We start from the raw sequence: 16,629 nt of genomic DNA, 5'->3' as shown, positions 1-16,629 counted from the left end.
CTCCAGAAAAATTCTCCTGATCCCTTCTCATTCATTCCTTTGACAAAAGGACAGATTAGAATTTGAACTAGGACTTTAGAAACACCCTCCTGCTAGATGCTTCAAGAGAGGAGGATTGAAACAGTTGTGCCTCTTCTTTGGCTGGGCCATGCATCTACTTGCATGCACTTGTCTGTAAGCACTACTCATTTAACTTTATTCTTACTTGCTTGGCACCTTAAAAAAAGTTGTATGTTTTATAGCTAGCTGTTTGCAGATTCTGTCCTCTGTCTGTCCAGGCTGGAAGAACATAAGCAACTAATTTGAATGCTCCAAGTTTGTCAGGTCTTCACTGGTTGAAACTGATGTTAGAAAAACTAACTTTCCTTTTGCATGTTCTGTGACTAATGTTTTGCTTTTATTGCACCTGACAGAAAATTGGATGTAAAAACACTGGTGAAACAAGTGGACGATATCCTTCAGTGATTGAGTTTGGAAAATATGAAATCCAGACCTGGTACTCTTCGCCTTACCCACAGGAATATGCAAGGTAGTGAGTTGTCAAGATCATCATATATTGTTGGAATTTTTACTAATTTTATACTTTACTTATTTTTAAAAGTTATTTAAATTTAGAATTTACTTTTGTAATTCTGAGGGAGGACAAGGGTCTTCTCTCTCTCTTTTTTTTTTAACTATTTCTTTTCAAAGATGCATTAAAAACACTGAGTTTTTTCTAGTCCTGCATAATCTTAGAGTTTCTTGCTATCTTTTTTTGTCTTCTCTTCTTTAAACAACTTGCAACCAGGTATGCCCAACTTTCAGCCATTCAGAACAATTAATCTTGTTTGTCGTCCAGAAGATAACCTCTCTTTTGAGGGAGCAAGAACTCTGGACCTATTAAATAAATAAAATTTAAGTGAGCAAGTTGTGGTAGTGGCGTCCCAGTTTTGGCCTCCTCCTTCGCCAGGATGCCTCAGAGTCAGGCAGAGAGCATGAACTGGTACATGTGCTCAGTAGATCTCTACTGATTTATGCTTATACTGGAAATATATGCTTTATGAATCCACTGGATTTATGGCACGTGGAGATTTGCAGAACTGTGTGTTCATCAAGTACTCTCTACAGCGGACAACCAAATTATATGGCCTGTTCCAAAAAGCCTGTGGATAACATTACTGTAAACTGCCTTTTCTTTCCATCCCCCTCATTCCTAGATACTGTCATCTTTGCGTAGTGGGAATGAGGGGTATATTGTGAATTGATAGTATAAAAATCAAGGGCCAAAAAAGAGTGTATGGAGCATTTCTGTTCCATCTTATTAACAGAGCTTTTACAGTGTTAATATTTTATTTCACTTTTGTAGCCCCTTATTTTCTGTCATACTGTGAGGGAGAGGGAGAGAGATCTGGCCCATCAAGTAAACTAATCCCAGGCAGAGGTATGATAACAGATAATCGTTAGTATGAGCCAACAGTGGGATGACATCTGTAGGAGGCAGTGTGATTCTTGGCTCTGTATGCAGTGATATTACATCATGGAATAAACAGTTTGTACTACTCTGATAAATTTTCTTAGAATCCTGGAATACTGTAAACCAGTGCTATTACCTCAACATGATTCCAAGATGTATCAGTAACTTCAGAGCAGATATAACTGGCCTCTGTTCTAAGAATTTGTAGACTAACTAAACTAATTTTAGTAAACTGATTTCCTGCAGTAGTATTCTACTACTTCAGTAACTTAAAATGAGGATAAATAGCTAAAAATTACTGAAAGGAGCAGGCTTTTTTCTGGCAGGTAGATCCCATTGTCAGTGTTTGTCCAGCATGGTACCTGTGGTTTATCTGCATCCAGCCTGAACTGAATCCTCCTTGGGGGAATAGTCATCTATCTTGCCGCTTGTCGTGGAGATGGGTGGAAGGGAGCCTTTTGCCTATATGTGAACTTTCTGGACTGGCTTCTGTGTTTGAGTAAAGTGATAATGTGGCTGATTGGAGGATAGGGGGGAGAGGACCATCCTACCACAGTCTGCTGTCCCATCCAAGTAAATGGAAGGGAGTGAGAAGAAAAAAATTTCCTAGCCTCCTCCACATCCAAAATAGGGAAGGAAATTCCCTGTAGCCTATTATGAGCCTCCTTTGTCCTTATTGTGAAAAAGGATGGAACTTGAGGTATGACTCCAGTGTACCTACTTTGATGGAGACCACAACAAAAGCTTAGGTGAAATGTGAGATGGGGTGGGAGGAAGGGAACTGTGATTTAGCTGAGGCTGGACCACCAAACAGCTGCTCAGAGTTCAACTCAGTTGAATCAGGTTCACTCTGATTGAATCTGAATCTTTTTTTTTTTCTCTTTCCCCCAATATGTGCCCTTCTAATGACTGATGTATATGTTTAATCATTCCCTCTAATGTTTTTTTTTTTAACTTAAGTAGCATTTACTCAGGGTACCTTACATTAAAATGGGGAGGGGCTTGTCACTTTGTGGTAACTTTTTTGTTTATAGAATTTAACAAATGGTTCATTTGCTTTTTTTTTTGTTTTTTTTTTTTGTATAAAATATCTTTCTAATTTTCATACAGACTACCAAAGCTTTACCTGTGCGAATTCTGTCTTAAATACATGAAAAGTAAAAACATTTTGTTAAGGCACTCAAAGAAATGTGGCTGGTTTCATCCTCCAGCCAATGAAATCTACAGAAGAAATGACCTTTCAGTATTTGAGGTAGGTATATCAAAGTCTAGATTTCTGAAAGTAATCAGTTTGTAGACATTACAGACCAGCTGTAGACCAATGGCGGGGGAAAACTTTAACATATTTAAATACTTCCATGAAGATTCTTCTTATACTGCAGAAACAAGTCCATCTTCCCTGTCCTGTTCCACCCTGCCCTTTTCTCTCATGACTCTTACTTTCTCTACACTTGTACATTATGCATTACTCAACCTTTAAAGATTCTTGTGCAGCATGCTTCTTAGATGGGTGCTGCAATGGAAGCCCTTCAGCTGGGCAACCTTTCCCTTCACAGCAAAAGTGCCTTTCACACCTGTTCAGTTTTGGCTGTTTGAGTATTTTTGGGTGTAGAGAGAGTAGTGAGCATCATGTAAATATCTCCAAGGTATGAAAACAAGCAAAGCAGTTTACATATTGTTCTAGAAATTTAAATGTAGCAACTAAGGGTTTTTTTCTTCCTTTTGGGTGTTTGAGAAACTTGCCCTGAAGTATCCTGGTTGGATGATGGAGGTTCAGTCTAACTCTGGCCACAACAAGCTGCCTTTAATTTAGGAAGCCCAGAGTTGAGCTTGTGGGCATAGCCCTTTATAATCTAAATTACTGTCTTGGAGACCTTTTCTGTAGCAGTCTCTGAGTTTTTAAGGATATCCTGGACAATGGAAATCTGCATGTCAAGTAGTGTGTCTGCAGTTATTCAAGCTGTGCGTTAATCTGTACATTCCTAGAGTTACCAGTTGCATTAACAGAAAAGACGGTCAGGGTTATTAGGACTTTTTGAGATTGTTTCTCAGCAACAGCATTCAGATGTGCATATTTAACTTTTTAATTTCAGGTATCATAGATTCTACTTGTAATTTGTGTTTTCATATTGTAAAAATGTCTGTCATGCCTGATCATTGCCATTATCTGTTCAAATAGTGGTAGATACAGTTTTTGGAGACATTACTTAAATTTAAAAAAAGACCTTAATACTTGGTTCACTTGCTTGTTTTTGCAATATTAACTTAAAAGAAAATTCTACATCAGCCAGTGTCTCAGCCAGGTTTTGTTTTTTGCTATGGTTTTCCACCATGTGTGTTTTTTCTGCCCCTTATTCCTTTGTTTATGAGAGCTAATTCAGAATCCATAAGGACATGATTGCAAACAAATAAGTTAGGAAAGTAGAAATATTTTTTTGCTAATCTATTTGGTTCAGCATAGCTATCCACATCAGGATTGTGTTTTCTTCCCAATTCAGGTAGCTTTTCTACAGGTTATAGATCTGCTAGCAAAACTCTTAAATTGTAAACAGGCTTAAAACTCTTTCCCTATCAAAAAAACAAGATTGTCCTAGTCAGTCTGAAATAATTAACCTTTTTTCCTCCCTTATTGGGTGTTAAAAGAGCTGTCCAGCATGCTACAATAAGCAAATCCTGCTTTCTAGTTCATTTTATTTTCATTAGCTACAGCCAACCCATGAATAAAAAATGATTAAAAAAAAAAAACAGTTCTGAGGAGAAAAAAAAAAAACACAGAAAATAAGATGCATGTGAAAGGAATGTCTGGACTCTTTCTCCACTCCTGTCTCCTTTCTCTGTTTTAGGCACCTTAATAAGCACTTATCTTAAGACTTCTGAAAGAAAGTCTTTGTTTTTCATTTCCAAGATTAGCTTCAATTGTTGCTCTGATAACTGTAGAGACTTTGTCTTTCATTGATGTCCTTCCTAGTAGATACTTTAAGGAATTCTGTGCACCCACTTTCTGTTTGGCAGAATGCAAGGGATGTGGTTTCCTTCATGCTTTCTGTTTTCTAGAGAAACAGAAATGAGTTTGGCATTTAAGATTTATGTACCTCCTCCCAGAGAATGACTTTGACAGATTTGAGAGAAGACTTCGACATAGCGTACTACTATGTTGAAGCCAAGAAACTTTGACAAATGTTTTCTTTTGAGGTTGTAGTCCACTTTTTCGCTCATTTAAGACTGATGAACGAGCTGCGTTTGTCTGGACTCGAAGGAGTGTTTTTACATTTCTGTACAAATGTTCTCATTGAAAAATAACTTACAGAATTTGGATTTTCAGACTTGTGGCTTACCCAGTGATAACTTCTACATTGTTGACACTCATTTAATTTACATATTTGCTAATAAGTGTGCAAAAGGAGGATAAAAATCTGGATAATGGAGCAAATTCTATGAGGACTTAATGTAGTTGATAAGTTCTCAAATGCTATATGTAAGTTTATTCATTCTGATGCTTTTAGTAGCAGTAGCTGATCATTAAATATTTTTTCTTTAATCCAAATAACACAACTACACTAAGTCAGTCACCTTGAAATCCCTAAATAAATCCAAAAGGTTGGTGTTTACTCAGAATTGTAACTAGGATTGTAACTAGAAACAGAATAGAATACAGTTTCTTTCTCAGCATTGTGTGCAGATCATTTGGCTGTCTGTGTGAAAGAAATAGTGACTTTATCAAAGAATATCAGTACAAACAAATGTTTCTATTAAGATTATTTCAAAAAGACTTTTGTCTTTGAGCCTTCCGTTTCAGGGAGTAACTTATTTTTGTAGTCTAGGAAATCTGCATCTGTGCCTAGTTTTTTTTGTAGCTGTCTGCGTCACAGCTTGACTCTTCATACTAGGAGCATACCTAGACTAATTATAGTACTTAACCTGAAAATGTACTTCTTTTGCACAGTATCATTTTAGCCCCAGTGTAGTATTTTTGTCTTGTTTCATTGTATCTAAAATGCTACTATATTTAATACCAAATTGACAACCCATTCACTGGTCTTGTACCTTAAGATTCAGTATGCAATTCATTCTTTTTTTTTATTATTATTATTATTGTTGTTGTTGTTGGGCACGCCCTCCTACTAGCAGTCCACAGTTTAATGTAGCTTTAAATAGTACATTGTTGTTGTTGTCTGCTAGTCATGTCCGTTTCATTCCAGGAATTAAGTGGAAGAGGTAAGTCCAACCTGAACAATTAAAAGGTGAAGTTACTTTGTTTAGTTAATCCAGATCCTCTGAAGATACTAATGCAAAGTAATTAGTACTAACTGGAGAATTCTTATTTAACAAGAAGCTGGGGCATCTCTCTTCTGAAACTTTTTTTTTTCTGTAACATCATCTTTTTCATGTTTCCTCCTAGGATAAGGTTGATTCGAGAAGCTATTTTGTCCTAATATGTTGGTGGCATGGGAAATAACTGCATCTGTCTTGCTTTCTAGGTTGATGGAAATGTGAGCAAAATTTATTGTCAGAATCTTTGTTTGTTAGCTAAACTCTTTCTGGACCACAAAACCTTGTATTATGATGTTGAACCATTCCTCTTCTATGTTCTTACAAAAAATGATGAGAAAGGCTGCCATTTAGTTGGATATTTCTCTAAGGTAAAAAAGTGTTTCTTTTTCAAAACATTATTTATAACTCTTCCCACTCTCCTTTAATACGTGAACTTAAATATTTGTGCAATTTCAACAGCAAAGTAAAACTTTTATTTAAAAAAATTCAAATCCTCTCCATCAGTCTCAAATGGAATGTGATTCATCTCAAATACACTAGTACTTTCTTTTCTCAAAGACTGGTGCAAGTTGAGAATTTATATATGTACTCAGCTATATGCATTTTCTTTTCAGGTTGTTTTGTGACTTGTATCTGTACAGTTGAAAATTAAATCTCTCCCCCACACACACTCTCTTTAAATTACAAGTTTTGCAGAAGTATACCTAGTCTAACTAGTAAAAGTGCTAGGCATTTGAAATGATGTTGATTTGCATTCAGGCTTTTACTGCTAGCTGTTCAAGGTGGCTATTTAGACATAAATGACCTACTGTGTATATCTTTGTTCGTTCTTGTGTACAGTCTAATGCAGTTACTTAATACAGTAAGCTTAAGAACTTGAGCGCTAACTTCACAGCGTACGTTGCCTTTATAGTAGATGTCTTTATTTTTTGTGTTTTTTCTTTGAATTTTAAAGCAATAATCACAGTTATGGACAAAAGTATTTCTCTGAATTGTCTTGACAAACACTAATAAAAATAGTGGTGAAGGATAATTAGATATGTCTTAAAAGCTTCCATTAGTTAGTTTTACCGTAAGAAATTTGATGATTTGGCACACAAACAGTTACTGTATGACCTGCATTCTGCTTTTCAGAAATTTAAAGAGTGCTTTTTGCCTCTAATCTCACCAAGAAGTGATTTGTATAAAGGCATTTTTAAGTGTAAAAATCATATTGGAGTACTTGCACACTCTACGGCGGTACTCCTGGGCCGATTCATTTCTTCGGAGGTGTTGGCCTTTCCGAGATTTAAATAACAGTGAGAATTTCAGGCACAACTTGCACTGTCTCTGACCTTAAACTTTCAAATAGCTTATTTCAGTCTGAAGTTCACGTGGCAGACAAACTCATGTGAACTCTGATGTTGGCAAGTATTTTCTAGTAGGTTTATTTAAGTTATCGCAGGTGTTGAAGTGAATCTGTCTTGATGTTTGAATGTTTCCTCCCCTTCCTTTTTTCAGCAAGGATGCATTTTGTTGTCATTCCCTGCCCCCCCAATCAGTCTGTTTGTCCGTTCTGGTGGTCACAAATGTTTTCCCCAGCAAAACTTAGGAAAATACTTCAGCATCACCTTGAATTCACTGAAGTACTGCAATGATTTACTGAGTTGGGCCCCCTTTTTTGCACCTGCAATGGGTGTCATTTTGCTGGCAGAAATGCTCCGTCTTTTCTTCCTCAAGTGCAAATACATCACCAGGATGCATAGTACTAAGCGGCAATCTGAGAGTTTGGGAGCCTGTACAGAGAAGATACTGATTTAGCCTTCATCATACACATAGAAACTAAGAAATCTTATGAAATATGGCATTGACATTTGCTCTCACAACTGAAGAAATGTTTGGAAACCAGCTTATTGGCCTTTGGTCCTGTCAGTGTCATCACTGATCTGGCGTCATCTTAGGTGGGGAGGCTAAATTAGGAGGTGGTGTTTTGCCTATCTGTGTGCTTGCCCTAGCTGTTTGTCAGTTATGCCAGCCTGTTTATTCCTAGTTGATTTATTTGGTCTCCCTCAAATCTACGTAGTACTGACTTTTGTTTTCTGTGTAATCTTTTAAAGATAATAAGGCTTCAAGGTTCTCTTGTTCTTCTTTGTTTTTTTTTTTTTTTAATATCAATAAAAGAACCTCTAAGCTATGCTGTTGAAACAGCTTCATGGTTTAGATTTTTCTTCCCATAATGTTTGCCTCCATTATGTGCATACATACGACTTCATTTTTGTCTGAAATAGAGCTCCAAATTCTGAGCTTTTGCCTTCCTTTGGATTTAGGTGAGAAGCATTTAGCTTTGAAAAAGTTAGTATGCTTTAAGTATGACTACTTAGTTCTGTAACTGAAGGGTGCCCCCCCCGTTTGTATTCATTCAGAGGTAGAAGACAAAATACAGGTGAAAACCAACGAAGTAATTAATGTAGCAATTGCAGAAAATATATCTTCACCATATGTATGGTTGTTATTTTCTGCTTGTATATCCCTGACAGAATGATCAGTAAAGCATGAAAATATTTTCCTCTTCCTCCTGTCCCCCTCCTTCCAAACTATGCTTAACCTTTCTTATGCTGTTTAGGTAATCTATTTAATTTTTAAGGTGCTGAGTAGCTAACTAATAAAACTCAAATATTTTTGAGGGTATATTTGATTGATACTTCCTTCTTATTAATGTGGAATTACTCAGCTTTGGTACTGACCACATGCATTCATTTACCTTACTGGGATATTTTACAAGGACAGTGACAGGTGCAGGTAATTGCCCACTTCAGCAGTGCTTTGACATACTTGATCTGTTTCTCCTTCCCTCAGGAAAAGCTTTGCCAGCAGAAGTACAATGTCTCCTGCATAATGATCATGCCCCAATACCAAAGGCAAGGATTTGGAAGGTTTCTCATTGATTTCAGTAAGTGAAGTGTTTTATTTACATTTGTGATTCAGGGAGCTGATGGTTGTTGTAGGAAACTGTAACATATAAAAGTTTATTTAACTTGCTTAGTTGTTTTTATCAATAGATAATGGGATTTCTATTTATATTTACACAGGATAGAAAAGCTCCCTGAAGTGAAAAACTTACTGCTGCTCTGTTATTGTACTCTAGGAAATTGAGAATGGATCTCTCAGCAGTAATATTAGCTCACAAAGCTATTGCCCTAAATGAATTGTCTAAATTAGTTTCCATTTTGCCCTGCTCATTAGTATAAGAAGAGGCAATTATTTGTGATTAAAACTAAGAAGGTGTTAGTCCAAGGCATTCTCTGCGTTCTAATATTTAAGCTTGTATTTTGTTTTAGCAGAAGAACCTTTTTTTTCTGAAGAAGTGTTACAAAGAAGGAATGTATTTTTTTTTAATCATCACTTTATTAGTGACAAATGTTACAAAATTGTGTATGTGCTCACAGTTGTATGTATTCTTGCTGCTTTGTTGTGCTGAGTTGAGTATCTGAAAGCCTGAGGAACACTTGTTTAAATGTACGTTTATATCACCCCCAAACCTTTCGTTTTTAAGCTGTAATAAAACTCCAAACAAAGTTCTGTAGGGAAGCATCTCAGATAAATGTCCTCAGTATTACTGAATCCAACTTTGTAGTTTAGAGAAAGGATGATGAGGGAATTGGTGTGTATTGGATGTGGTTAGAGAAATGGTAAATCTAGTTTTCACTATTACTTATGATTTCTAAAGCACTGTAGAATTACATGATAATAGAGATAGTTAAGATAATAGGATTCCTGCCCTGAAGGTGTATGCAAGAACATTAAAATGCAAATAAAAATACATTGCAGTATAACAGCAGGACAAGACCGATAATTTGTAACTGTAGAGTTCTGCAGCTCTGGGTCTTGCAGTGTTCTACTCAGCATGACCACACTAGAATTAATAAAGATATTTAGTATGTCTCTTCATTCCATGGCTTTACAAACAGTTAATCTTCACTATACCCCTGTGAGATAGGTAAGGATGGTTTTGGATCACTTAATCCACCATTGAAATGTAGCTGTCGCTGGAGTGGAACACAACAGCTGTTCGATTGTGAACATTCTGCAACATTTTAGGAAAGACAGTGCAAAATACTATATACTTCTAGAACTGCAGTACAGAGTTTAAGCTTGTTTACTTAGGTAGAATTTGGCCCTGATCTGAGAACTAGTATCTCTTCTTGCAAAAGGAGGTAGTGGACTCTTACTGGGCATAACTGGTAAGTACTTCTAGGGTTTTTTTGTTTTTTTTGTTTTTTTACTCTGTGGTGTCTTCCAAATAAAGCGCCCTCAAGGAACATTGTTCTGATTGAATACTGACTTTGCAGTAGAGTGATGTCTACAAAAGTGGCAGTACAGTTTTGAAGCCTGTACACTCTGCATAAGACCTCATAACTAAAGCTTGGTACTCCATATGCTAAGGAACTTGGAGATCTTTTTGGATTGTAGTGAAATGGAGTATTTTCTTGTTTAAACTACTTTGTATCTGTATACAGGTACATTATAGTTTGGATATTCTGTGTGTCTGCTGGATCTCTACTCAGTCTCTTGCTTTACCAAGTGCTATGCTAGTTAATCTGGAAGAATCAGTAGGGTGTTCTGTCCCTCTTCTCCTCCTGTGAAAATCTGGAAGTACATCAGGTTCTTTGAATTATCAGGATTTCTGTGATGACTTGCAACATGTCCTAGTGGTACACTTAACTTAAACCTTATTTGGTGCTGCCTGTACTCATTTCCTGTATACATATTGGGCATGGTCTAGAGATCAGTTTTAGCTTCTGCTGGGGCTAACAACCTGCCCACTTTGAGCATGCGATCTGGCCTTCAGTAGTTTTCCACAATTCCCTTTTATTTTTTAGACAGTGTTTCCCTTAACTAACTGGGAATCAGTGTCTCTGTTTCCAACAGCATGAACTGAGAGGTGACTGAGAGGTCTGTGAGGACTGTGTACTGAGTGTTGAACAAAATAAATGAAAAGTATGAAAGAGAACTGCTTGTGGCTGCTTTTTTCCTAGGTGTAACAGGGAAGGTGAAGCTTCAAGTCTTGTTTTCTTGGTTTGTATTTTTATCCTTTTGCAGGATGGAGGCTGAAAGGCATTAAATGGGGCAGTAATATCCTCATCCAGATGAGTGACCCCCAAATTTACCATTATAGGAAAATCCAAAATCAATTATTAATTTTACTTGTTTTTCTGCAATATTATTTTCACTTTCATCTCTTCTTAAATTGTAATATAATTGGCTGCCATACTTTTTCACTTAACCCTTTCTGCTCACTTGTGGATGCTTCTGAGAATAACTGCTGTAACTGGCCTGAGAAGATGGGATACAGCCAAACCCCAGTCCTTTAGACTTCCACAGGTCAAGTTTATAATAATAAAATAAACATGTTTACAAATGACATTGTCTAGAATGTCATGTTCTCATAAATTTTGGGGAAGGTGGTTGTTTTTGTTTGTTTTTTCCCTCTGGCTAAGGATAATCATTCATTGATCATGCAGGTAACAAGTCTAACTGCTGTATTTTGAGTTCTGCAAAACAGTCACTAAAGCTTGTTGACTTTTTTTTAATAACAGTAATCGGAACAGTTTTTAGACTAAAATAATACAAATTTTCCTGTTGAACAGATAGTTTTCAGAAAATGATAATTACAAACTGCACAAGGGAAGGCCTCAAGTGCTATGTGCAAGCAGTTAATGGCTCACATTGCTTTGCATATCTAGAACTTGGGAAAGGTTGGAAAGAAATCAAATCTTAAACCACTGCACAACTCCTGCTTTATCAGCAGTCTGGTGAAAATGTAGATTATGTGAACGCTGCCTGTTTATTGTTCAGAAAGTGGTGCATTCTTTGGTCTGTCAAACTGGTTTTCTTGAACTAAATCTTTAGTGATGAATCGATGGTCTTCTGGTAACTTGCAAGAGAAAATTATTTTATTTTGCAAAAAGGAAATAATTCTTTGTTTTCTGTCCCTTGATTTCCAACTTTTTTTTTGTTAACTACATTTAAAATTTTTAGTTTCTATTTGAAATAGAAATTTCCTACTCTGTAGATACAAGCATAATGCTTTCTGTCTTTCTGTCACTTCAGGAATCTATAATGTGAGATGTCACATATGAAAAAACATTTTTTTTAGGAAGGGTTGTTTAATTTTTGAGAGAAGAAAGTGTGGTGTAAAGTGCCTGAGTTGTCTATCCTGATTATCTTCAGCAAAAAAAAAAAAAAAAAAATTGTTTAGATCTCTATGTGTAATCAGTCACTTAAATAGAAATGTGTTTTAAAAAAAATGTAATATGCATGTTTGTTCTTTCTTTTTTAAGCTTGGTAAGTGGGTTTTTTTTTGGTAGTGAAGTTATTCATGTTTTGACTATGCTAGAAACTTGCTGGACTGTTAAAAATTTAAAAGTAGCTTGGATCTAAATATTTATCAGATCTTGAAACTGTTGATTTGTAAAAAAGCAGACTTGATTTTGCTTGATCGTGCTAAATTCACTTTGTAAGGTAAAGCTAGATTAACCTGTTCTATTTTCTGGAAGCATGTCTTACTGAAGACAGTATTAACTTACAAAATAATTCACATGGAGTCTTCCTTTTGATTATGCTGAATATGCTTTATTAAGTATTCTTTTATTACAGCCTGTTCAGTTTTCAGTTAGAGAACTTAATTTTTATTTGGAATATATATGAACACATGAAAGTAGCTCCTGGAAAGGGATGGGGGAATCTTAACTTGCTCAGATATATTTAATATCTTACTGTCTTTTACAGGATTGATGATGGTCGCCCAACTTCTTGGGCATACTTAAAATTGTGGTAAAAGATGCTGTTAACATTTGCTTCCGAGTCAGCAGGCACAAACTTCTTTGGTTTGGGGTGTTTCGTTTTCATTGTGGTGTTTCTTTGTATTCTGTGAGGCTGACTGGATTGTGTGTAATGGGTGTACCTGAGGGGGAATTAATAGACTTCTGCATGAATCTTTTGTTCTTGCTGCAAATTAAATTTTGGGCAAGTAGAGTCCAGTTTAAGTTGATCCAGAAGCAAACCAGAAGGCAGACTTCTCTTGCGGGAGATCCCAGTCTAGCTTTGTCTCACTCTGTGTCCATGTGTAAATCCATCTGAAGTGATGCACAGCTGTTAATCCTAACATGAGAATTATGTATACCTACATTTGGGCAGGTTTTTACATGTCCTGCATCAAGTCAGCATGCAATTCTGATGTGGTTTAACAGTGCCAGCACTGAACCTACAGTTTTGTAGCTCCTCCTATCCATGCACTCCCAGCTCTTTTACAAACTTTAGCAGCTTCTCTATACAAGAAGTTTCTTTTTTCCTTTACTTTCTTGATTTGAGCTATTGCAGAATCCATATTCTTCATATACTTTCTGTTCCTGTTCATTAGACTGCAGTGCCGAACATGTTAATATTTCTTTATTTTTCAGATCTAACACACAGAATTCAATATTAGTAAAATGGAATACAGCAATATTTCATAGTTGGTTAATAAGCATTTTCCATAAGTTTAAAACAATCATTTCATTTCAGGCCTCCTCGCATTTCAGGACTCCTCCACAGTCTCAAGTTTGTTTACTGGATTGCAAATTCCCTGCCAGGTGCCTGCAGTGCATTAGCGCAGCAGCAGCTGGAGGAAGACTGTATGTGAGGACGTTGGGATAAACCTGTCCCACTGCAGTGACTAGCATGTTGCTGGTTCCTTTGCATCACAGTAACAATATGGTTAAATGCCAAGGAACAAAGTCCTTGATAGCCTTTTGTTATTTATCTTGAAGGTGTTTCTTGTCCGGTTGATTATTTCAGTCTCTTCCTCCATATCAGAATTCCTTCTTTTCATTTGGTTTATCTGTTCTGTGTGAAATGATATTCTTACCTGAGAGGAAGCCTGTTCTAACGATGCTGGGATTCCATTTGGGCTGCTTGAGCTTTTTGATTTGTTTTATTTGTCTGTATGTTTGGAAAAGTCAGTGCTGACTTTCTGACCTTCTGTATCTTTCACTGTATGCAACTTTAGTGCCTTAGAAAGGTCACACTGTCTGGAATACTGTAAGAGGTCTAGCGCAGGGCTGAACAGATACTGATGTGCTTATAAAAACACTCTAAGATTACCAAGATTTATCATGGTATGGGCATATATTATTTTTTCCATTAGCTTGCGCTAACCCCTAGTTCCCTTCTGGGATGTGTAACTCAGTTGTCTGAGGAGCCCGTAATAGGGAAAGACAATTCAAGTGTGGCTGAGGAAAAGACAAACTGAATTCATATTAGCTGAGCAGTTCTATTCTGGTATAGGAAAAAGTGGTTCCTTTAATGTTGTTGTTTGCTCATTTTTATTCCCTGAATCCAATATCTGGTTCTTGGTCAAGTATTTTTGTTCCTGTTACATTCAAACAGGTGAGTAAATCTTCATTTCCTGATTTGCAGAAGCAGTAGAGTACCAGCAGTAGCAGTACTTGTGCAACAGCTAATGTATAACGGCAAGGAAGGAGAGGAACAAAAAAAAAGGCCCTAGAGGTGAAGGGGAACTAAATTCTTAATGGAGAGAAAGCAGTGGTTATGTCTTTCTTTTTATATGCTTTTCATCAATAAACCTCAGAGCACTTGATAAAGGAGGTCAGTACCATTATGATTGTTTATAAATTGGGATCTGAGAGATAGACCCACTTTTTTGCTCAAAGCCGCTCAGGCTAGTAGCAATGTTCATTAGGCTTCTCAGTAGGAGATAGCTAAACAAAGGCCTGTGAATGAGATTTGGGGGGGGGGGTGTTTGATCTCAATTCTTTTCATGTCATCTTCTCCACTGCAAATTCCTGCCATCGCTTATGCAGATGCAACAGCTTGGGGTGTTTGTGTGCAAAAGCTGAATCAGTGAAATATTCTGGGCTAAAAGGGGGTGGGGGGCAGGGACAGACCTTCTCAGAGTTTTATTTAAACCCAGATCACTTGCTGATCCCCTATACACTTTCTTCCAGAAAGTGAGGGATGGTAATGGGCAAGTGAATAGGTGAGAAAAGGGTGGAGACCTTTCTAAACTGCACTCTCAACTTCTTTCCAGCTTGCAGGTGTTTCAGAAGGCTTGCATCTCTCTGAAAATGTGGAAGTCTACATTGGTTAGGGCTCAGTTATGCAAAGTGGTGAGTGAGCATTCCTCATCCAGTCCAGAGAATTACTTTAAGCTGTCCCAGAAGCATCAACATTTAAATGTAAACCTACATTGATGAGAATAGGGCCAGTGGGTTTATTTCTTCAAGGTGCTTATTGCTACAAGTTTTGAGTCAATTTTGAAAGAGGCTAAAATATTGCATTACATAAAAAAGCACCTTAGTTTGAGCAGATTGTGAAGATTCTAAGCTTTCTGCTGGTCTTTATAGGGAGAACAAAATTACACAAGACTAAACTTGGTAAAGAGTTAGTCTAGCCTGTAAAAGACCAGATTTTTCTCTAAAAGACCAGAGGTTTGGTTTCTGCTAAATTTGAAGAAAAACATGAATGCCATTCAAAAATAAAACCACTGATTTAGACACACTGAATTCAAATAGCTTTTTTTTTTTCTTCTTCTAGAATCGACTAGTTAAGACTTCAGACTTCCCAATGTCTCCAGTCATTTAAAAGCTCTGGCTCCTGATATAGATAAAAGATTATTTTTGCTTAAAGCTAAGAATTTTTGGTTAGGCATAATTTTGGGCCAAGCTTTCTCACTTGTATCCTTTGTTTTTTCAGTGTCTTTGGAAGGAATCAGGGTTGAGCTTTCCATGCTGCTAGTTGCAGTTTGGACAGTAGGCTCTTCCTTTAACTCCAGCATCCACATTGGCCTTGTGGTGCTTGGTATGTTAATGAGATTTGGAAATGTTGCAGTACCAAAGATTGATTTCATAGCTCTCTTCCTCTTATCTCTGGTTCCAGCTCTAGTGTTTCTAGGCTTTCTGCTCTAACAGCAAAACAGGTTACTTCTCTGTGGGAACCTAAAAAGCAATGACTTTTTGTGAAGCACCAACTTTAGGCAGCTATCCAAGAAAACGAAGTTGAACACAAACTGAAATTAATAATGAACTAACATGTGGCCTGTTGTGTAGGACAACATATGGCTCATGGATGATACTGGCATTTGACAAAATGTCGTTCCCGTTTTGAAGATGAGTACCTCCTTCTTTGTATTTTTGTTTGTTTTGTTTTAATGGAGAAAATGTGTTATAGTTAAGTGGTAGAATAGAGAAAAATGCTGCGTGTTTTTTTACAGTGGTTTTGAAAAAGTATTACATAAGTAAAAGAAGAGCCTGGACAGGGTGGCAAATGCCCTCCCCTAAATAAAGGGCTCACATTTTATGGAAGAAAGCTGGAATGATGCAAATGAGAAAAGCCATTACATATAGAAATGGTGTGAAAATATATTGTGCAATTTGGTTGTGTTTCTTTTTTTAAGAATATTTGAGCAGCGTATATCATAAAAATAACAAAACATTAACAGAAGCACTAAAAGGGCAAAAGGGGGCAGAAGTAACAAAGACATGAGGTTTTCTTTTGCATTATGATGAGTTCTTAATTTATTTGCTGTATAGCCTTAGCTTATGTTTCTGTTGTATTAATTAGCTGTGTAGACTTGTGTACGTGATGTGTGTTCATATACAAGATATGCAAGTTCTGGTATGTTATTGAACAGCTGGGAAGGACCTCTAATATCTGATTACTGTTTAGAGTTAGACCCAAACTGTGGTGGGCCTTAAGCAGTTGAATCTACTTTTTTGGTCTGTGTTTATGTAGAACTGATAGTTTAAATCCCTTAATCTGGCCATGGGAAGTAATGCTTTGACCAGTAAGTAGTATTTTAGAAATACTGTTCTCCAAAGTCTGGTGTTAAATGTCTTGCGATTTGCCCTAACAAATACTGAAATATA

General features: G+C 36.7%; 1 protein-coding gene across 13 annotated transcripts in view; it reads left to right on the top strand.

Annotated features, from left to right (window-relative positions):
• KAT6B (lysine acetyltransferase 6B) overlaps positions 1-16,629 on the top strand; it is a 129,296-nt gene that overhangs the window by 83,373 nt on the left and 29,294 nt on the right. For 11 of the 13 annotated variants that reach the window (XM_067299891.1, XM_067299887.1, XM_067299896.1 and 8 more), the window contains 4 exons: positions 414-529; positions 2,564-2,705; positions 5,932-6,093; positions 8,561-8,654. In XM_067299891.1, the coding sequence (XP_067155992.1) occupies positions 414-529; positions 2,564-2,705; positions 5,932-6,093; positions 8,561-8,654 (514 nt within the window). The remainder of the gene's footprint in view (positions 1-413; positions 530-2,563; positions 2,706-5,931; positions 6,094-8,560; positions 8,655-16,629) is intronic. The other 2 variants (XM_067299897.1, XM_067299893.1) reach the window with 1 other exon arrangement.

Source organism: Apteryx mantelli, chromosome 7 (assembly GCF_036417845.1).
Source record: "Apteryx mantelli isolate bAptMan1 chromosome 7, bAptMan1.hap1, whole genome shotgun sequence".
Classification (NCBI taxonomy): domain Eukaryota; kingdom Metazoa; phylum Chordata; class Aves; order Apterygiformes; family Apterygidae; genus Apteryx; species Apteryx mantelli.
The sequence above is the reverse complement of the archived record's forward strand: the minus strand, read 5'-3'. Positions and strand labels throughout refer to the sequence as shown.